This window comes from Schizosaccharomyces pombe, assembly GCF_000002945.2.
Source record: "Schizosaccharomyces pombe strain 972h- genome assembly, chromosome: II".
NCBI classification, from domain to species: Eukaryota; Fungi; Ascomycota; class Schizosaccharomycetes; order Schizosaccharomycetales; family Schizosaccharomycetaceae; genus Schizosaccharomyces; species Schizosaccharomyces pombe.
The window spans coordinates 4,432,071-4,453,055 of NC_003423.3; the positions used below are offsets into that span (position 1 = coordinate 4,432,071).

At 34.0% G+C, this 20,985-nt stretch overlaps 5 protein-coding genes and 13 long non-coding RNA genes across 18 annotated transcripts, besides 3 other annotated features; 9 read left to right on the forward strand and 9 right to left on the reverse strand.

Moving 5' to 3' along the window:
- Nucleotides 1-176: 176 nt before the first annotated feature.
- SPOM_SPBC8E4.04 (aldo/keto reductase) lies at nucleotides 177-1,358 on the reverse strand. Its single transcript, NM_001023865.3, has one exon. The coding sequence runs from the start codon at nucleotides 1,323-1,325 to the stop codon at nucleotides 348-350; it is 978 nt and encodes a 325-aa protein (NP_596843.1). The 5' UTR covers nucleotides 1,326-1,358; the 3' UTR covers nucleotides 177-347.
- SPOM_SPNCRNA.1692 lies at nucleotides 1,083-1,986 on the forward strand. Its single transcript, NR_150590.1, has one exon. It is a non-coding gene; the product is annotated as a non-coding RNA (long non-coding RNA).
- Nucleotides 1,774-1,978, reverse strand: SPOM_SPNCRNA.6613. Its single transcript, NR_195961.1, has one exon. It is a non-coding gene; the product is annotated as a non-coding RNA (long non-coding RNA).
- Nucleotides 1,987-2,123: 137 nt separating the features above from the next.
- On the reverse strand, nucleotides 2,124-3,664 carry SPOM_SPBC8E4.03 (agmatinase 2). Its single transcript, NM_001023866.3, has one exon. The coding sequence runs from the start codon at nucleotides 3,536-3,538 to the stop codon at nucleotides 2,297-2,299; it is 1,242 nt and encodes a 413-aa protein (NP_596844.1). The 5' UTR covers nucleotides 3,539-3,664; the 3' UTR covers nucleotides 2,124-2,296.
- SPOM_SPNCRNA.1693 lies at nucleotides 3,333-4,514 on the forward strand. Its single transcript, NR_150591.1, has one exon. It is a non-coding gene; the product is annotated as a non-coding RNA (long non-coding RNA).
- SPOM_SPNCRNA.1694 lies at nucleotides 3,817-4,772 on the reverse strand. Its single transcript, NR_150592.1, has one exon. It is a non-coding gene; the product is annotated as a non-coding RNA, LTR proximal (long non-coding RNA).
- Nucleotides 4,773-4,819: 47 nt separating this feature from the next.
- Nucleotides 4,820-5,173: an LONG TERMINAL REPEAT.
- Nucleotides 5,174-5,427: 254 nt separating this feature from the next.
- Nucleotides 5,428-5,776: an LONG TERMINAL REPEAT.
- A 3-nt stretch (nucleotides 5,777-5,779) lies between these two features.
- Nucleotides 5,780-6,135: an LONG TERMINAL REPEAT.
- Nucleotides 6,136-7,155: 1,020 nt separating this feature from the next.
- On the reverse strand, nucleotides 7,156-7,818 carry SPOM_SPNCRNA.6614. Its single transcript, NR_195962.1, has one exon. It is a non-coding gene; the product is annotated as a non-coding RNA (long non-coding RNA).
- Nucleotides 7,819-7,857: 39 nt separating this feature from the next.
- On the forward strand, nucleotides 7,858-8,086 carry SPOM_SPNCRNA.117. The gene has a single exon (NR_150025.1). It is a non-coding gene; the product is annotated as a non-coding RNA (long non-coding RNA).
- Nucleotides 8,087-9,269: 1,183 nt separating this feature from the next.
- Nucleotides 9,270-9,757, reverse strand: ecl3 (the record flags this gene model as incomplete). Its single annotated transcript, NM_001355847.2, has 1 exon — nucleotides 9,270-9,757. Exon 1 carries the CDS (start codon nucleotides 9,537-9,539, stop codon nucleotides 9,270-9,272), a length of 270 nt encoding a protein of 89 aa, NP_001343088.1. The 5' UTR covers nucleotides 9,540-9,757.
- A 714-nt stretch (nucleotides 9,758-10,471) lies between these two features.
- prt2 lies at nucleotides 10,472-13,900 on the forward strand. The gene has a single exon (NR_197108.1). It is a non-coding gene; the product is annotated as a cis-acting regulatory lncRNA prt2, pho84 repressing (long non-coding RNA).
- On the reverse strand, nucleotides 10,583-11,555 carry SPOM_SPNCRNA.6615. The gene has a single exon (NR_195963.1). It is a non-coding gene; the product is annotated as a non-coding RNA (long non-coding RNA).
- Nucleotides 11,845-13,909, reverse strand: SPOM_SPNCRNA.6616. The gene has a single exon (NR_195964.1). It is a non-coding gene; the product is annotated as a non-coding RNA (long non-coding RNA).
- pho84 (inorganic phosphate transporter) lies at nucleotides 12,031-14,130 on the forward strand. The gene has a single exon (NM_001023868.4). The coding sequence runs from the start codon at nucleotides 12,182-12,184 to the stop codon at nucleotides 13,898-13,900; it is 1,719 nt and encodes a 572-aa protein (NP_596846.2). The 5' UTR covers nucleotides 12,031-12,181; the 3' UTR covers nucleotides 13,901-14,130.
- A 158-nt stretch (nucleotides 14,131-14,288) lies between these two features.
- nc-pho1 lies at nucleotides 14,289-16,848 on the forward strand. Its single transcript, NR_191364.1, has one exon. It is a non-coding gene; the product is annotated as a cis-acting regulatory lncRNA prt, pho1 repressing (long non-coding RNA).
- On the forward strand, nucleotides 15,436-16,983 carry pho1 (extracellular acid phosphatase Pho1). The gene has a single exon (NM_001431032.1). It carries the CDS (start codon nucleotides 15,487-15,489, stop codon nucleotides 16,846-16,848), a length of 1,362 nt encoding a protein of 453 aa, NP_001417933.1. The 5' UTR covers nucleotides 15,436-15,486; the 3' UTR covers nucleotides 16,849-16,983.
- On the reverse strand, nucleotides 16,549-16,771 carry SPOM_SPNCRNA.6617. The gene has a single exon (NR_195965.1). It is a non-coding gene; the product is annotated as a non-coding RNA (long non-coding RNA).
- A 1,439-nt stretch (nucleotides 16,984-18,422) lies between the features above and the next one.
- SPOM_SPNCRNA.6618 lies at nucleotides 18,423-18,669 on the forward strand. Its single transcript, NR_195966.1, has one exon. It is a non-coding gene; the product is annotated as a non-coding RNA (long non-coding RNA).
- Nucleotides 18,670-20,101: 1,432 nt separating this feature from the next.
- On the forward strand, nucleotides 20,102-20,723 carry SPOM_SPNCRNA.446. The gene has a single exon (NR_150833.1). It is a non-coding gene; the product is annotated as a non-coding RNA (long non-coding RNA).
- Nucleotides 20,724-20,985: the final 262 nt, after the last annotated feature.

Consider the following 20,985-nt stretch of genomic DNA (forward strand, 5'->3'; position numbering starts at 1 on the left):
ACAGCCACAAATTACTTGTTACGAAAACTGGCTGTTAATATGTATCTAGTGGTTCACATACAACCGGTAATATACCAACTTTACCAGCAGCACAGCAACTCACAAACACAAAAAAGCTACAACATTGCTACATCGATAGCTGTTTAAAATCAAACGTTAAATCTTTCAATTAAAAACAGAAGGAACAATTGAGCTTCACTAGCAGAATAGATTGGGCTTTATACAATAATTACAACACTTTGTAATGCTGTAAAGTCTAACGATACTCGAAAATATGTATTCACCAATATAATAGAAATACATTTTTCGCTGCTCATCGATCACAACGCCTCGCCAGAAGCAATGAATTAAGCATGAGTTTGTTTAGGCGTGCCATCTTGTAAGCCCACGAACATTGGCTTGGGAGCAAACTTACCATGGCTAAAACGTCTAACTACACCAATGTTATTGATTGCTTCCATTTCCTTGTCGGTGAGGGGTATGTACAGAAAATTTGATACGATACGAGATTCGTTGACTGATTTGGGAAGCACTGATGTACCACGCTTCACTGCCCAAGAGATTGCAATGTTAGCGGGAGTTATACCTTCTCCACGAGCATTGGCAATGTCAACAAGAGTTTTGTGCTCAATGAGTTTTGAAATATCACTATTGTATGCATCATTTTGATTTGCAAGAGGAGAGTAGGCAGATACATGAATTTGAAGCTTTTTATGCTTCTCCAAATACTCAGTTTGAGGTAAATAAGGATGAAGCTCCATTTGATGAATTGTTGGCTTGACCTTTGCAATTTTCAGTACTCTGTCAAGATATTCATTATTGAAATTGGAAATACCAATGTATCGAACTTTTCCTGTTTCGAGAAGTTCTTCCATTGCTTGCCATGTCTCTTCAATAGGAACATCTTCGTATATCAATTCACCCTTCTCATTTCTAGGTAACTCTTCGGGACCCGAAAGTAAAGCGAATGGCCAATGAATCAAATACGCGTCAATGTATTCAAGGTTTAAATCCTGAAGGGTCTTTTCAAGTGCCAACGGAACCAGTCCCGCCCGATGTGCATTACACCACAGTTTGGAGGTTACCCATATATCTGTACGTGGAACTCCACTCTCTCTAATTCCTTCACCAATTTCTTTTTCGTTTCCATAAATGTGAGCCGTATCAATGTGGCGGTATCCTGCCTTCAAAGCAGCGCAAACAGCATTCTTGGTTTCATCTTTACCAGATCTCCAAGTACCAAGCCCAATAGAAGGTATTTTATCACCATTAGGAAGCGTGAAGTAAGCTTCACGTGCGTTCTTAGCAAATTCTTTAATTGACATTAAGGCTGAGAAGTAATTGTGTTAGGTAAAAGTGAAATCTATCTCACCATTTCGGAACACATACGGAAGCACAATGAGCGGATGAAGGGAATAGAGTCTAGCCAATGCACTCAAGCTGTTTAGACTTTAATTTTACGGATAGGTCAAAGAAATTGAGTATTTGCTGTATTTCCAATAATGAGGTGGAACGTATGTATTTTTCATAATTAATTGTCAAAACGATCCACGCATATCTGACTTTTCACGTTATAGATTAGATGCTAAAATGTATTCAAAAATAAGATGTGTGACCATGTGCTATAATTTTATAAAAGATCCTTGTCCTTGGCTTAGGTTAAGTTCCACTAGGCTCGTTCATTATTATATTCTTAGACGTTTCTTTATTTTTGATATAATAATTCGCTAGAATTAAATGGAGTATGGAACTGATGGAATTTAAATAAATTGACTTTTCGTTTTCTATTAAAAACGATGATTATTCGGGTATTGTTTACATTTTCTCTTCCAGTCCATCATTTGATGCTAGTTAAGTTCGTAATTAGGTTTTTGCTTGAGTCAGCGTATGGGATGTTCTTATAACTGAGCATTTTACTAATTGGCGATAACTTTAATCTTCTGTAAACTAATAAATGGTCTAAAATATAAATACTCTTCAAATTCAATGTACCATTGTAAACACAAATTGTTCTGTTCAATAGGTAGTTATCAATTAGCATACATCGAAACCATCCATATTTACATTTTCTAAAATCAGGTAAATCGCACTTTACAATCCCACAGAATAAACAGATTGAATTGATTGCAATTGACAATTGCAAAACGTAGCAGTTTACACGACATATGCGACATCTCATAAATAAAAAGAGCACCTACTAATTATCTAAGAATCAATTTTAACGAAATGTTCATAATCGAAAAAAAAGGAATTATCTAAATAATACCGTCATCGACTTAAAGAGGAATTGATTTCCTTATTTTTTTACATCGTATAATGGATGCTTCACCATGCTCGACAGTATCTCAAAGATGAAATCTGAAGCTGCCAAAGATGTACTTTCAGCACGGTCATCGTAAGGAGGAGACACTTCAACCACCTCAGCACCTACGAGGTTCAAGTGTCCGTCCAGCTTCCTAAGAATGCTCTTCATTTCTCGTGTAGTCCACCCACCCGTTTCAGGAGTACCAGTTCCAGGTGCCAATCCAGGATCGACAACATCAATGTCAATACTTAAATAAACAAGAGTGTCTCCAACGACTTGCTTAATACGCTCGACGATACCATTAACCCCGATTTCGTCAATTTCTTGCGCTTCAATAAAGGTAAATCCGACTCGGTTATCCTCTTCGTAGTCATAGTAATCGGTTCCACTTAGGCGAGTTCGTAAACCGGCGTGAATGGATGTGCCGTTGTTGATCAAACCCTCTTTACTTGCCATCCAAAACATTGTTCCATGAGTGAAATCTGCTCGATCGGAATGCCAGTAAGAAGGATAATATCTCTTTGGATTCCATGTGTCCAAATGTGAGTCGAAATGAATAACACTAACATTTCCATAAAAATGACCTAGTGCTCTTAAAGATGCAAGGCCTATTGAATGATCCCCACCTAGTGTAATAAGTCGAGGATGAAAAATTCCATCTTTGGCTAATCCCGCCGTTTTAAGATTGTTAGACGCAGGGGAAGCAGTGGCTTTACGAGAAAGTAGATCAATATATCCTTCGGTCATTTGCCTAACTGCTAACTGATTGTCATATGAGGATACGGGAATATCGCCGCAATCAAGAATTTTAGCCCAGCTTTCATAAGGATTGACATTCAACGAGGGGTTAAAACCCCTAATTGCCATTTGACGGGAAGAGGCTGAACGAATACCTTTAGGCCCGAAACGTGCACCGGGACGATGTGACACGGCCGTATCGAACGGGACGCCTATTATGGCTATATCAAAGTCTTCTGATTGCTCAACCAAACATCTTACATGCGGCAAATGAGCAAAGGTAGATATACCAGAATACTGATAATCAAACTCCCATCTCTTGGAACGCCATGTGTCATCATCTAGACTGTCATCCTCGTATGCAAGGTTCTCTGTCGGTCTCAGTTTTTCAAGGACTTTTGGCGACAAATGTGAATCAGTGTCTATGCTGGCAAGAGCGCCACATACGCCTGAAAGGAGTAAAGCAAGTTGAATAATTTTTTGATAAGTAAACATTTAAATTTTTAAAAATGTTAATTATTTAAAGTTGAAATACGTTATAACAACGGATATCAACAATTGGGCCTTCAGACTAATTTAACAGTCAAGTAAAAAGCACAACTTTCGATCCAAAAATAACTTGGAAGTGTATATAGATAAATTTACATATATATATCCATTTTTATTGCAATGTGCAGGACATCGGACTGATAAGGATTGAGCGTGATATCTTCGCTGCGCTGACTTATCACTGCACGATCTTGTTTGAGGTTTAGTGCAGAACTTAGCGTAATTTGCTTTTATTTATATTGAAAATTTTAGTCGACTGGATCTGATGCTTAAATTCGTTGGAAATAAATTTTATTAATTGAATTCTATTTTGTCAGGTTGACAGTACGTTGTGCTTAGTATTTTAAATCAAGGTGAGTGGAAGTTGTTTTCTGAATGCGAACATATTTAACGCCTTGTTGCTTACCTTCGGGATATTTAAAAGTCCAGCGTTCGTTCAGCTGTATCATGAATAGTTTTAAAGCTAACAAAGCATAATCAGCTTTTTGACTTCAAGCCAAGCACCCGAGGCAAATTTTTCAACGAAGTCCGTGGAAATCTGTACTATGTTCGGCGTTATCGAGTAATTGTTATATTCCGAATCTCCTATATTTACGCATGGCACTAGAAATATGTTTTATCATCGGCGCTACATTAAGTTCCGTTATTTTACATGCATTAATAAAATATTCTGATCTCCGGTCCCCACATCACTTTGATACGGAAGGGAATCGTTTAGCTAAAACATTATCTCAATGTTATCCATATCTTAGGGACAGTAAGTGGAGCTCTACTATCGAGTTCTCAGTTCGGTATCAAGCTTGGAGTTGAACATATATATTGAAACAATCATTTATAGTAGTCCGAAACCCACACTTATTTAATTTATTTGTGTAGAATACAATGGTTAATTGCGAACAGTCAACTAAGCAATTCGTAATTATTAATAATAATGTATATACGATAATTTTACTCCTGGTCCATTATATTTTGGCATGCAGGTAGTAAGAGCATCGGTCGTTGTTGATATTCTTGTAGGAAGATGATACCATAAATTATCAATAAAATTACTCAAAACTTGATCGGGAGACCAGCTGAGCTCTAATACACTGTGCTGGGACTGATACTTTCTTGTAGTTCAGTAATTCAGCGATAAAATCTGATTCGAGATCAGCCAAGAACAACGGACAGATAAGAGAACATGAGACGGATAGTGATGTGTAAGGTAGTCAATTATTACAACCGGATTGTTAGCTACGCAGTTTGGTAACTGATTTATGGATACGTAGAACTGCGGTAAGTTTTTCTTGTGATCTATTATATTGTAATACGCAAATTATAGAAGTAGCAATTGAATATAGATATTCTATATAGATCGTATTGCTACCTATCACTGAAATAGCTTATAACTGAACTGTCCGTTTTGATAACTTGTCATGTAAAGTTGATAGAGTAAATAGAACTTTAGGAACAGATACGTATAGTGATGCGCAACGTATTGTATCATAGCGTAAAGTAATATTGGTAATAAATTTTTTCACTGCACTACGTTATATTACAGCAGCAATCACTATTTATCATAAGTTAAAAAATTACCTGATATCTATCTATTTATCAAAAATTGAGGAATAAATTCCTTCTATTTTTACTATCTTGTTAATCATGAATATTGAATGGATTATAATAGATCTACAACTAAACCTCGTCCCACAGTTGGTTACAGGCTATTTTAGTGAAGTTAACAATATAACCATATACTAGAATACTTATAACAGCTACTACCTATATTATCCTGCGTACTCTAATATAAACATTACCAAGAATATCTTGCCGCGGTCCCTTAAATCGTTGAACTATGTTAGCGATACTACACTATGCTATGATACACTTCGTTGCGTATCACTATATGTCACATGTTCTAATTATATATCGAACTATGTATGATACGATATTGAGATTGATCTTAATGATAATCTATTAAGATCAATATTATCTGAATATTATAAATAGAGCTATTGCTGAACCTCGTTCCTCAGTTCAGTTATAAGCTATATTAGTGATAGGTAACATTATAACCTAGTTAATACAATACCTATACTCAGTTGCTACTTATACAACCTGTGTGTTGTAATATAATAGATCACAAGGAAAACTCACCACAGTTCTACGTATCCATAAATCAGTTACCAAACTGCGTAGCTAACAAACTATCAGCAATATAGCACTACGTTATGGTACATTATTTGCGTACCACTAGATATCATATGTTAAATTATTAGTTATAATCCGTTTATTGATAATCCATGGTAACAGTCCTTCTATATACATAGATATTCATTGCAAAAACTATTTGAAAAGATTATAAATGGAGCTATAACTGAACTAAGGAACGAGGTTCAGTTATAAGTTATGTAAGTGATAGGTAGCAGTATACTATACATAATAGAATACCTATACTCGGTTGCTACTTATATTACCTGCATATTTAAATATAATAAGTCACAAGGAAAACTCATTACAGTTGTACGTATCATTAAAACAGATATTGGTCTGTATAGTTAACAAAAACAAATCCCAAACTACCTAGCTAATATTTTTACGGTAGATTTCTGAGCAAATATCATATAACCCATCATATAACCCTTGTAGTTTGTGCTATTTATAAAGTATTTAGTTGTCGAATGAAAATCTTTAGCTCAAAAACGTAGACAAACGAAATTATAACATATATAAAAAGATGTTGCTGCATCAATTTCATAATCGAACTAGCAAATCAGGCGAAAAAGCAGGACTGATAAGTTAAAAATGTTATTAATGAAACTACTTGAGATATTTTCTATCCAATAAAGTCAGCTTATTTTACCCAATGTATACGTTTTTATACATTATTTTAATACGTCTTGTTCAATTTTCTTGTTAAAAAGAAAAAATTTGGCAAAGTGTAGTGCATTAAGATCGTAATTACAATTGTGAATTCATTAAATTATTTAATCACAGCGAGCATTTTGATTTATAAAGGGGTTATTCCGTAGAACAATGTGCCAAGGCTTATGTATTTAACTTTATTGTAAGATTTTTAATATATTATTAGTTCAGTTCTGAACATCTAAGTATTTATTTGCAATAGCAGTGTTCAGAGTACCTCAAACCGGAATAATGTTATTGATTGTAGCGAAAATATATAGTCCTAAAGCATGTGTTCTCGTAATTATGGAGAATCCTTCATATTTACTTATCGCTTTTTTATTACTTTTACAAGTATTTGCTCAAAGCAAGCAGTCAATGTGAAGTCATCAATTTGTTAAACTAAGAGCTGTTGGTAAGAGAAAACCATTTAAATAAAAAAATAAAATAAAATTGTAGCCTTGAAATTAGAAAAAATAATTTTTAGAAAGGGGGAATTACTTAAATAGTCATTAATCTAATTTTATGCATCCAACCGTTCGATACTAAAGAAAACTTTGATTTCGTCGTACCTCATCTATCATCTTCCATATATAGGCAAACTGACAATTGAAACAGAGCAGTGATTAGATATAATATAAATTGCTATAGTGCAATACTCAAAAGTGTTCATTTATTCAATAACAATGGATGAGATTTTTTACTTCAACAAGTTCAAGGGTTATAGCTTTTGGATTATTATATCAATTTAGTTGAGCGCTTACCATTCTTCAATTATATAAGTTGCTTCATGGATTTACATTTCTTTTCATTTCTACTACGTAAATCAGTTCCCAATTTGTGCAATAAACGTTTTTAGTTACTATCAGCCTTTCTTGATTATTCTAGTTTAGTAAAATTCGCACAGTCATGGTAATTCAACTATGTCTGTTGTTGCACCTGAATATAATTCAAAATAGCACACGTTGCAGCGCAAGGTGTTTCGAAAATATCAGGCATCATTATTTCAAGCGTTTTCATTGTTTCCTGTATTAATATTATAATATAATATATCCACACCAAGACTTTGCAATGGAGACTGTGAATTGATGTCAATTTCCTTGAGTGTCTACTCACGGACTGTATTCTATGGTTTCCTATTCTCCTTGGTATTGTTATCTGAGTTGTGATACTTAAACACGGGGAATTTTTGATAATCATATGCCATGACGATGATCTTTCTTCTGAACATAAAGTTATCCAGGCCGAGTACCACTCTTGTCAAATTTTGCGGAGACCTAGAGTTCGTTGGTAGATCTCTCGGCAGCTAGAAATACTAAGAAAGATATTCGCTACCACACTTTAGAATATGAACTACGCTGTTTCCAACGGTTGACTGATTCATTTACAACTTCAGTATGGAGGTTTGCGCATCGTTACGGTATTTCCATCTTTTCGTCGTTAATTATTATGCTGTAAATTTTGGTTGGTTGTTTTTCCTTGAATATTCATTGATTATAAACAGTATTTCGTTGTTTATTTCCTAATTTTCCAGTTATGGATGAGCTAGCAGGATACTAAACAAATGGGATACTAAATCTCCATCCTGTGGCAATATTAAGTTTATTTTTGAAATTTTTTATGATGTTCATGTACTATTAAACTCGCCAAGGTCTTAACTCATGTAGACATCAATGATATGGTAATTCTGCATTTGTGATTCTTTATATTATTTACAAATTTATTATAATTATTGAATTCGTAGCATTTACACTTCTTGAGAAAAATCTTAAGCACATTCCAATCTTTATTTTTTTTTTACTGTTCTTATTCTAATAAATTTGCCGAAGCTAATTTACAGAAAAAATCCAAATCAGTGACATCTACACGTCCCACTTTTTGTACACATTTTTAAAAGTTTAGTATATAAAAAATCTTTAATAAATCTTTACTAGTTGTATGGTGCATAGAAAACGAGAAGCGAAATTAATTATTATTTAATTCAAATAACTCTGATTCAGTAAAATAAGATGTATAAAGAAAAGATGAAATGACAAATTAATATTAGTTAAACAAAAATAGTTCATTAAATTTTTAACTAAATGACAAGATGTAAATAAATAAATAAATAAATAAATAAAAAATGCAGCCACAAATAACGAAAAATAAAGAAAATTAGGCACACTATAATAAAACAAAAAAGATCGTTCTAGCATTGGTGTTAATTGCTAGTCATTATTGCCGAATGTATGCAAATGAAAGGAAATTGACGTTAGTCCTATTAATATAAAGAAAATGCTTTTTAATAAAAAAAAAAGCTTTAAATGTATAAATGAATATCAATAATGTTATCGTAAACAAATGATTCTGTAAATGTATTTTTTTAAGATAGACTCAAGGGTAGAGTGACAAGCTCCGTAATATATTTAAATGGATATCCCTTAATATCATTATGAAACATTCTAAAGTGATGCTAAATGAGCTCAGGATTGAAGAAAAAAAAATTAAAGTAGACCCTCTTTTTTTTTTAATTTCAAAAGAAAATTAAAGATAAATAATGCAATTAGTGAGGGTGATAAAAGAAAAGAAAAAAAATCCGAGGAAACGCGAAAGAACTGTAGGTAAGTAACTAAGAAAGAGAATGTAAAAAACAAATGAAGCCGAAAATGAAAAAATGATTAGGGAAATCCAAACTATACCAAATTTTATTTGATACTAACTTCCAATAGCCTCAAAACCGATAATTTATGTAGCTCGATCAAATAGAAGAGAAATGCTTCAAAGAGTAGAAAAAACATTAAAGGTAAAAAATTTTCTAATTCTCAACACTATAATTCTTCAATTCGGTATAATATATCCCAGAATAAATTGAGGAATTCGACGAAGAGCACATTGAAGATCGTCTGCTGAAAAGATCAAAGTAATTCAAAGCAAGGTAGTCTATTGTCTCGTTGAGAGAAGGCGACTTCAAGGGATCAGAAAACAGCTCTGTCGTAGCTTTATCCTGAATTCGACATTCATTTGAGCAATACAATCCTTCGGCATCGATGGAGTTACCACATAGCAAACATAAGTTTAAATCCATTTTTTCTTTAAAATAGCTAACTTTGAAAGATAACGAAAAGACGAACGTCAAAATCCGTTGGTTTGCTTGAAAATAGAAAAAAAAATTGAGAAGGAAGATTGAATTATAAAAAGAGCTTTTGCAATTGTCCTTCTTTTTCTCTATTCTAGTGAAAGAATGAGAGGAGAAACGAAGACTTTATCGTAGATAAATGAAAGAGAAGAATTCTCTAGAGTCCTGGCGTATCTCAAACGCACTCCTCCATATATATATAAGAAAGACAAGAATTACGAAGGACGATGTAAAACCATAAACAGGGATTGCAGATTACCGTGAAAGGATGTGTATCAACGTATCATTCTCGACTGTGAATCTAGGGAAATGTTGAGAGAATAAAAAAAAATAACAAATCAAAATTGCCGAGTCTTAGGAATGTCATAATTTATTTTCTCTCAAAAGGTTTATTGTGCGACATGGAGCCGGCATCTAATTTACAGTCACTTATACGATGTCAAGTCACAACAAGCAACTATGGTAGCAAGAGAGTAGTTACTTCACATTCCCATGAGAATAGAACAGTCCAAAATCCTTCTCACACATTCCTTTTCGCTTACACGAATTTCAATTTTTATTATTTATATTTTTTTTATCTTCGAACGATGTGAGTAAAATGCGTGTGAATTCGGCAATATACGACGCTGGAAATAAATTAGTAAACTGCCCTTGACTGATCACGATAGTTATATGGAAGAAATTGTTTCGACTATCCTAACTTAATTCCTATTATTTTCAGAAAAGGGTTTAATTTTTCCAATCTTCCAGTTCAGTTTGCATACCGAACGGTACACAATCTTACCCTGTCAAAAACCCCCTTTTTCAATTTAAAAAAATGACGTCACACACTGCATCAATAGCTATATAAGAAGCCTGAGTACCTAACTATTCAAATTTTTAATTTTAATTTAAACGCATTGGTAGTATGAAATAGAACGAAATAAGTCATAGAGGATGAGATAGAATTAATTCATAACAAATTAAACTATGAAAATCGTTAGAAATTGAAATTTATTAATATCGACATCTGTCCTTATAATAATTAATTAGTTTCCACGGTCTTTTCTTGAAAATTATTCTGCGTTTTGTCGAACTAGAATAATGCACGAAAGATTAACTCATCGTTGCTTTTAATTAGATAGCAAGAATGTAAAACAATGGAATTTGCTACTCGACACGAAAATTCAAAAATTTTCGAATACTATCAAATCATCTTATATCCATTACACTTGTTGAAGGGTGGCGGGCGGTAAAATCCTCGTATCCGTTCATCTTTTTGCTTCGGCAGTATATGCTGCCTAATAAATTTTAGCGTTCGGTAAACTGAGGTTCCTAAAATAAACTACGGTTTACGTGCATGAATGGAACATACTTGGAACCGAAATTGCTGAAGTGGCTGTTTTGTGCGGATGCCGGTTGTCAGGTCAATTCCGTGCAGAACATTCTGCTCGGTACCTGGTAGTTGTTAATTTCAAAGACCGACAATAGGAGAGGTGAGGGGAATTTTGTAGGATGGCGGCATTTCCGTTCGCCGAGTTTAATGGAAGTGGAAGCATGCATGCTTTGTTGATGTCTATTTTGTCAAAGAAATCTTATCACCCAACATCCTATCGGGTTGGAGGATATCGGAACCAACTTATCCGGGTGTTCTGTGTGTGGGCATGCATTGAGCTACACAGCATCAATCCGTGGTATTCTGGAATGTATACTTTTGAAACCGGCCGATTACTGGTTTTAAAACAACGACATCGCGTGCTTTCCATGGAATTGAAAAAACCAAACAGCTCGACGATTAAACCGTGTTTTACTTGGGCCAATTCTGTATTGTATAATGACATACTGATTTTTATTTTCGCAAATTTCATTTTGAATGCATACCGTATTGAGTTCTCTGCAGTATGAGTTTGTCTCTTAACTACAATTTTGTCTCAATTAGTAATGTCAACGTTATTAACTTAAGATTTCCGAGTGGGTCTAACGAGGGTATTACCACTTTTGCAACTTTTTTATGAACTGATACCCCTTTAGTATAATTGTCTGTTTTTGCAGTTGTCCGCTAGTGCTAATTCTTTTACTTTAAAGTGCAAATCTTAAACCAAATTGACCCATTACTTTCCCTCAGTTTTCTAACACCGCGTTACCTTAATCCTGAAATAGAAAATTTTAATTGTTAATATTTTTTTACTATTTTTTTATATTTCCTTATTGGATTCATATCAGTTACAAAGCAAATTGGACGGTTTACTTATAAACATAGTGTTTTGCATTTCCGATTTCTTCCTGTTTTGCTATTTTGTTTTGAAATAAGATTAAGCAGGTGGTGAATGTGCCGGTTGCCAGGGAACGTCAACACCAAAGCTTTTGATCTTAATTATTAATTTTTTTTCTATAACAAAGCCACCAATCTGACAAACTGGTAGTTTACTATATATATTGCTCCATTGCATACTGAATTATCTGTGTGTGTAAACCACCGGTACTCAGTTTTCTTAATTCTAATTGCAACCGCATTCGGACTTCATTAATTTGCATAAAGCAGCGATTAAGACTTACTTTATCATTCATTGCTTTCCTTTTCTCTCATATTTTGAACGCAAGGAAATCACAAGATGGCATTTGGGAGCAAAATTTTAAACATTGGATCTAAGTCTGATGAGTATAACGACGATGCAGTACCTCTCGACCAAGTCGAAGAGGGTGCGCAAGAGCGTCGCTATTACTTGGGGTTGACAAAGCGCGAATTTAAACTTATGATGCTTGCAGGTGTCGGGTTTTTCCTTGACAGTTACGATCTTTTTATCATCAATTTAGTTACTCCCATTTTTGAATATCTTTATTGGGGTGGTATTGAAAAAGGTCCCACAGGAAAAGGCCATTATCCCTCTGGTATTCGTGGTCTTGTAAATGCGTCAGCCAATATTGGTAACATTTTTGGACAACTGTTATTTGGTTTTATGGGTGATTTCTTTGGCCGTAAATTTGTCTACGGTAAAGAAATGGTTATTGTTATCATCGCTACTGTTCTGGTTATCGCTATGCCTAAAAGCATTCATTCTCCTCTTTCGAAAATGATGTGGGTTTTCTGTTGGCGTTGGTTGCTCGGTGTAGGTATTGGTGGTGATTATCCAATGTCTGCCGCTATCACTTCTGAGCGTAGTAAAATTAAACGACGTGGTACACTTATTTCTTTAATTTTTGCCTTCCAAGGTTTCGGAACTCTTGCTGGTGCCATTGTTACCATCATCCTTTTGGGTTGTTTCGAACATCCATTGAATCGGGAAGGTCATTATCATAAACTCGAAGGTGTCTGGCGTCTTCAATTTGGTCTTGCTTTGGTTCCTGCTATTGGTGTTCTTATTCCCCGTCTCATCATGAAAGAATCTAAATCATACGAGAATTCTAAAGCACTTAATAGTGCTGAAGGAAAAGATCCAAAGGCATTCTTCAATACCGATGATGAGGACAATATGAAGAAGTCATCTAGCCATGGTGACTCCGAGGTTGTCGAAGCTTCTGATCGTTATGCTAATCAAGCAGATGCTGCTGACGCTGAAGTTGATAACATTGAAAAACAATTTGCCGCAGTTACAACCCCTGAAAACAGCAGTGGATTTATCACTTACTTCAGACAATGGCGTCATTTTAAGCATCTTTTGGGTACATCTGTTTGTTGGTTTCTGTTGGATATTGCCTTTTACGGTGTCAATCTTAATCAATCTGTCATTCTCAAGAATATTGGCTTCAGTACTGGTACGAACGAATACCGCACATTGATGAAAAACGCAATTGGCAACTTGATTATCGCTGTTGCCGGCTATGTTCCTGGATACTGGTTCAACGTCTTCCTTGTTGAAATTCTTGGACGTAAATGGATTCAACTACAAGGCTTCGTGATTACTGGTTTGATGTTTGCAATTTTGGCAGGACGTTGGAACGAAATTTCCACTGGTGGTCGATTTGCTTGTTTTGTTATTGCCCAACTGTTTTCTAACTTTGGTCCCAACTCCACCACTTTTATTTATCCCGCTGAGGTTTTCCCTGCACGCGTACGTGGTACTGCTCATGGTGTTTCAGCTGCTTTGGGTAAATGTGGCGCTATTCTTGCATCACTTCTTTTTAACTTTTTGACCGGTGTTATTGGATATGGTAACGTTATGTGGATTTTCTGCGGATGCATGTGGGGTGGCATTCTTTTCACACTTTTGCTTCCTGAAACAAAGGGTCGTGATGCTGATGAAATTGATAGGTTGGAATTATTTTATGGCAAGGACGGCAAAGTTCAATGTGATAGCAAGTGGAAGAGCTGGTATTTTAATGGAATCTTTTAATTAAATCATAATGCCGCATACTTTGCTTTTTTTCTTGGTACATATAATTTTATAATACTTAAAACATGATTCCCTTCGTCTTTTGAAAAGTTTAATATACCTTGGTTACTGCTTCTGTTACCAGGTTTGGCCAAATATTTAGTTTTGTTCGTTTGCTTTAATAAAAGGGGACAGTTTTCGGTTAGTTTGTGTTTATTCAGCGATAATTAATAAAAATTTTAAAATTGACGAAATAACGCTCTCTATGCTTTTTCTCGCTATAGACTTTATTAGTATAACCTAGCTAACTAAGGTAGGCGTTGCTAAGGTAAAGCAGTCACGATTATTGTGACGTGCTAATTAGCAAAAAGGTATATATAGCATAGCCCCCCTAATGAACTATTCTTTTACAAAATTTGGGAATGTGAATTTACTCTACTTTGTGTTAAATTATTAATAGTCAAGGAAAACTAGGCATGCAAAAGAAAAGCCTTATGTTAAATTTTAAATGTTAAATTACAATTAGATTCATAGTTTGGCTTGCTATACCTTAGAAAGTTATTTTATAGAGCATGCGCGAATTTAAATTTATGGTACGAGTGTTTTCATTGATTAACTGTTTGTTGCTTTCTTTCTACTTATTATCTCCATTTGGATAAGAAAGCATAAGCATTCGTTTTATACAAATCAGAGTGACATATAGTCTACTTAAATTTACAATTGATTAGACTTTGATAAATGTAACTGAAAATTTTTGTTCATATCGAAGGTCAGCGTCTAAAATTTTTAGCATGTTGACTGAATTCTTTAAACCTTTTGAGTTAAACTGAAAGCTGATTAATTAAACAATTATATCTTGGTCTGGGGAACGGAAACCCAGTGATTTTGTGTATGACATTTTTTGTGATGTCTTGCGATATTCACAATTTAATGATATATGCTGATTATCTTGTCTTCTAAATTAAGATAAGTATAAAATAAAAATCGTTAAAAATCTTAATTTACTATACGTTGAAGCTTCTTAAAAAGCTATGTTCTTTAAAAAAAATGGTGGTCAGCAACAAATACCAGTCTTTTTCTGCAAATAATAGTGTTATGAAAACAGCATTACTTGGTTTTGAGCGTTCATGCCTACATCTTAATACAGGGTTAGGGCATTTACAAGTCGTACGCGTATGATGTTTGAGATTTACGGGAAGTGCCGATATTTTCTCATCGCTACGCGGTAGTCAGTTTCTGGATTTGCTGTTTGGAAAATTAGGACAAAATTTTGGTTCGGGACACATTTACAGAAAATTGTAGTTTTTGTTTTCTCAGCTAAAAGAGAACTCGGCATTACGTGGGACATGTTTGAACAACAGGGGAATAGTCGCTGCTTGAAACATCCGGAAATAGTTTTATTCGGAAATTAAAAACAAGTTTATGGCGTTGTTGGTTTCGTTTGTGACAGGTTGGAACGGCAATGTGCTAGTTTAGATCGGCTTTGATCCTTTTTGATGAGAAATTGATGGTCTACGCGTGGTATTTAAGGTCTCATGTTCGCACTCTGCTTCTTTGGTTACAACCAAACTTTTAGTGATTCCTACAACTTTTTAAGGTAGCGTTCAATGTTCTTGCAAAATTTATTCCTTGGCTTTTTGGCCGTCGTTTGTGCCAACGCTCAGTTCGCTGAATTTACAGCTTTTGATGGTAAATTTGATTTCAAGGAACATTTGACTTCCCGTAGCCCCTATCATAAACCCTACTTTTACGGCCCAAGCATTGACTTTCCCACCACTTGTAAGATAAAGCAGGTCCATACTCTTCAAAGACATGGTTCTCGTAATCCTACCGGTGGAAATGCTGCTTTCGATGCTGTTGGAATCGCTAACTTTCAGCAAAGATTGCTTAATGGATCAGTTCCTATTGATTATAGTGTCTCAGGAAATCCATTAAGTTTTGTACCAACTTGGACTCCTGTTATTGAAGCTGCTAATGCTGATGCCCTTTCTAGCAGTGGCCGTGTCGAGTTATTTGACATGGGACGCCAATTTTACGAGCGTTACCATGAGCTCTTTAATGCTAGTACTTACAACATTTACACTGCCGCCCAGCAGCGCGTTGTAGATTCTGCTCTTTGGTATGGATATGGTATGTTTGGTGAAGACGTTCATAATTTTACCAATTATATCCTTGTTTCAGAGAATGCTACTGCTGGATCCAATTCCTTGTCTAGTTACAACGCTTGCCCTGCTTCGGACGCGGATGATTTCACTACCCCTGCTCTCGAAGCTTGGAGAAATGTTTACATGCCTCCTATTCGTCAACGTTTAAACCCTTACTTTTCCAACTATAATCTTACCAACGACGATATCCTTAACTTATACGGAATTTGCAGTTATGAAATTGCCCTTCAAGACTATAGCGAATTCTGTAAGTTGTTTAACTCCGTTGACTTCTTGAATTTTGAGTATGAGGGAGATCTCTCATTTTCCTATGGAATGGGTAACTCCGTCAAATGGGGTTCGATCTTTGGAGGTGCCTATGCTAATAGCCTTGCAAATTCCCTCCGCAGCGTCGAAAACAATACTCAACAAGTTTTCTTCGCCTTTACTCATGATGCCAATATTATTCCTGTTGAAACTGCTCTTGGATTCTTCACTGACAATACTCCTGAGAATCCATTGCCTACTTCCTACCAAGTCCACTCTCACTCCATGAAGGCTTCTGAATTTGTCCCATTTGCTGGTAATTTGATTACTGAGCTTTTCCAATGTGAAGATTCTAAGTACTATGTCCGCCATCTTGTTAACGAGGAGGTATTCCCTTTGAGCGACTGTGGCTTTGGACCCTCTAATACATCCGATGGTATGTGTGAGTTGTACGCCTACTTGAATTCTCCCGTTCGTGTGAATGGTACCTCTAATGGTATCCAGAACTTTGACACTCTTTGCAATGCTAGTGCTGTGGCTGCTGTTTATCCTTATTAAACGTATATCTCTTTTTAAACTTAAACCTGAAGGTGGCTTTATCCTTGAGTCTATAATTGTTTTAGATTCCACTCTTCTATCATTTACTTTGCAACGTTCTTTATTTTTAATAGATTGATTTTTTAAACCCTATAATTCCGGTTGTTTATAAAATGTAAGAGCTATTTGACTTAAAGCGAAAAATTGCATAATATAAGCAGAGGATAGTTTATGTAGGAGATAATGTAATCTGCTCTATAAAACTGTCAAATTGTCTGTCAGAAGCACAACATTAATAAGCAGTCCGCTTTCTTACTTTAAATTCGATTAAACAAATATATGCGACGAGTAGAAATAAAAGCAAACTTCAACCTTTGGTTCAACATATGCTTTCTGCCGTTGCGTGTACAAACCTATACGTGCACAACGTTGTTTAAGGTGTTTCTTTGACAATACTCTCACCATATAAAGATTACGATTTTTTTAGAAGAGATGACTAATTACGCGATACCTAAAAAATTTCACTCTAAGCGAATCTAAGATGTCCTAAGTTTCGCATATGTATTTTGGCGAAAATTGATGCCAAATCAATATTAAACAAAGAAAAACAGTGAATAGTACAGCAAACTTGAAAAATGAAAATGGTACATTGCGCCATTTTTCGAGTTAATTACTATAAATCATATTCAATATTAGTCAACTCTTTCATTCCCTTTATTTCGTAACTTAAAGTTGGAAATGAATTACGCTTCGGATAGTACAGTTAAGACACTTTCAGCCCATGAAATTCCGTCATTTTGTATTGAATAAATCAAATAAAAAGATGCATTTAAGTTCTACATAGATACTTTATTGCTTTTTTCATCACATTCAAACACTACTAGCTATTGGTTTTGTTTTTGAAGAATATACTTCATGTTTCGTATGAAGTGCTACGATGAAACAATTTTGCGGATGTTATTGTTTCTCTAAATCATCCCAAAACCATGCAGTATTTCATCACGTCCCTGATAAATGCAAAAAAATAATTTAAATGGTTACATTCAACTTCCCTCTTTTGTGCAACTGAGACAAAATATCAGCCGTGTAACAGCATAATAATTGTTTTACTACAAACATTGAGTCACTACGTGGAAGCATGCTAAAAACATTCCAAAATTCTATGTTTCTATACATGCCTCTGAATGAAAAGCAGTAAAATCTTTGTTTCCTTTCGCAACAACGCATGAACTTTTATGTTTTCTATTTATCGTTTATAGGGTGAAAATTGAATTTAACTTGAACCAATGGGTTTCGTTATAGTTGTCAAGACTTAGTTTGATTCACTTTCTATTAAATTTTTTCTTTAAAACTCTTTTAAATTGAATTACTTGAAATCAATTTAATTTTTTGCATTAATATCCAATTGCTGTAATTTCCACGATAAATGGTTCTTTATTTCTCAAAAAGACCAATTTGGTTGCGCTGAATGTAATTAAAATTAGTTCTCGAGTCTAATATTTAACTATGTATCTCTTTTGTAGCGGAAGCTAACATAGAGAATTTGTATTATATGTAATTAGAATTGTTCCATGATAAATAACAGTTCTACAGTATTTGTGTTTGTTTTTCTTATTGTACTGCGCATCCATTATATTCCCTTAATTCACATAAAATTAGTAAACTTGAATAATCTACTCGTCAATTACACACTTTTTTAGTTGAATTGTGCAGAATATTGCAAGGTAGGTTCAATAACAAAACTTTTAATTTTCTCACTTTGGAAATAAGGACTATGTGCATGCCTTCTTTTCATACTTTTTTCGCATTATTGGACTAAATGGCTTCTCAAGACTTCGGCAAATTTTTTACTAACAGAACTGGAGTTGATATGTCTGGAGCTGGATTTATAATTCACTAAGTAGGGTTAACCTACTTTGATTTTCTTTCGTCTTTGTTTGTATAAAATAACTCTGAATAAATTAATAAAGCATGTAATTGTTTACTTTTGTTTGAAATATTGTCAAAAAATTTAGCAGTGCAGAATTCTTGCTTGACACTCACTATTTATTATAATACGCAACAAGGTTATCATTGATCGATTATTTGACTGACTATTGCAGTTTAACGTTGGTTTTACTAGTTCCTAAGCATAAATAAATGTTCAAGAAACAAAAACTATAGTGCATAAAAAAGCCTTGTCCTCGGAATAAGTTTGAATGTCTACTTTTAATAATTCTATATCCGAATAAATTTTTCAACATATTTTACTTCTGACTTAGCGACGTTTACATATTCGGGAATCAAAAGTTTTTATTCATAAAACGTTAGCACAAGCCAAATAATTGAGGCATCTCGATATCATCTTCATAGATGTGAATAGTATCCATACATAAAAGTTAAGCGTAGGAATGGATTCTATACTCAACAGTATTTTGTAAAGAAATAACTGTCTCTGAAAGAGGATGAAATTGATCTATATTCGAAGTCGTATACGATGTCATTTGGCACTCAACTACATGTAACTTTCTGAGTACACTATAAAGTATGTCTAACAAACGTGTACAATGAGTATTCTATACAAGCAGTGTTCCAAATTTTTAGAAACTTATGAATTAGTAAATATCAATACCTTAGCGTAAATTTCAAATTAAAACATGATTTTGGCATAAGCTTTCTTGTATTTATACCATTACTTTAGTTTTCATAACAGCTCTTTAGTTGCTTAATTTTGGAAAATTTAAACTATTATTATTTTACAAAGGGTGCGAAGTTAAGCGTTCATTTTTGACAAGACATAAATATATGTGCATATCGCTTACTCGCAATTTTGCTCTTTAAGAAATTTTTTGTTAATTGATATTTTATTTTAAGACCAAAAATCCATTATTATATCCTAATATTAATCTAAAAACCAATTTGAGTACAGATATCAATTACTAATCATTATTTTTTATCTAATAATGAACAAAATATGATACATCCTTATAATCATTCATTTTACTTGAAGAAAAACAATAACAAACCAAGTGGTACGATAAATTTACAAAATCATATATTATTATGATACTTCATTCACATTCGTTTAAGATAAAAAATGAATTTGTTAATAAGAGAAGCCATAGACTTTTTTTAGTTTAGTTGGTTTTCAATTTGTGTTGTTAATCTTAATAATCAGCTTCAACATTGATGGCAAAAACTACATAACTAGGATTTCGCATATTATTTCCTTATGAGATCTTGTTAAAATACTCTATAAAAAATCATTCAAAATTCTGTTACTGACTGTAAAAATAGAGAAGTTAAATTTCGCATTGATGCAAAGAGCAAATATGAGAACATAACAGATTATTCAGTAAACAAGATGGGAGTGTAAATTAATCACCAGATTGTCTCAATGTTTCATATTAAATCTAAATTAGTACTTTTCTATAAACATATAATGCATATACTTAAGATAAATACACCAGAAAAAAGAAAAAATGCTTTAACTTTTTTTCTAAATATGTAAAAAACATGAAAGAAAACAATTGTAAATATAAAGATAGGTTTCACCTCTTTGTTTCATTTTTGCAAAGCCATTACACCCTAAGGAATGAATTGCGGAACTTCCAGCGTACAGCCGAGCATTAGCAGAAGAGATTACGAATATCAAAACAATTGCACTCAAAATTGAAGGTAACTTTTTGATGTTGACATCTTTAATAGTCAACACGAATGGGCTTGCATCGACTCCATTGGTTCGAAGTTAATCGAGGGTCAGCACCACTAATGAGTAAACTGACAATAAAAAAGAAGGTTTGTAGAATATTGCTAACTGACATATTCACTACCCGTAAACGAGAATGGAGCTAGAGAATACTGCACAAAAATCCTTTAATACGTGGCAAACTAAATTTCACCAAACAAATATTTTAAATATTATAGGTAATGTGATAATAATCAGCCTCATTAAATTTTAGCCTTGCGGACATCATAACATGCTAAATTGCCTTGATTCATTCCATTCGGTGTAAGCCCCATTCGGACCTCGGTGTATATTGAATGCAAAATTTAGATAATAAAACGACCAAACCTCGGGTTCATGTTCGTATTTCCGAGAGTTCAAGAGGTCATTGGTTATGATTTAGCTATATAAAGAGCTCAAAGATCCTCAATTAAAATCACTTATTCTTCACT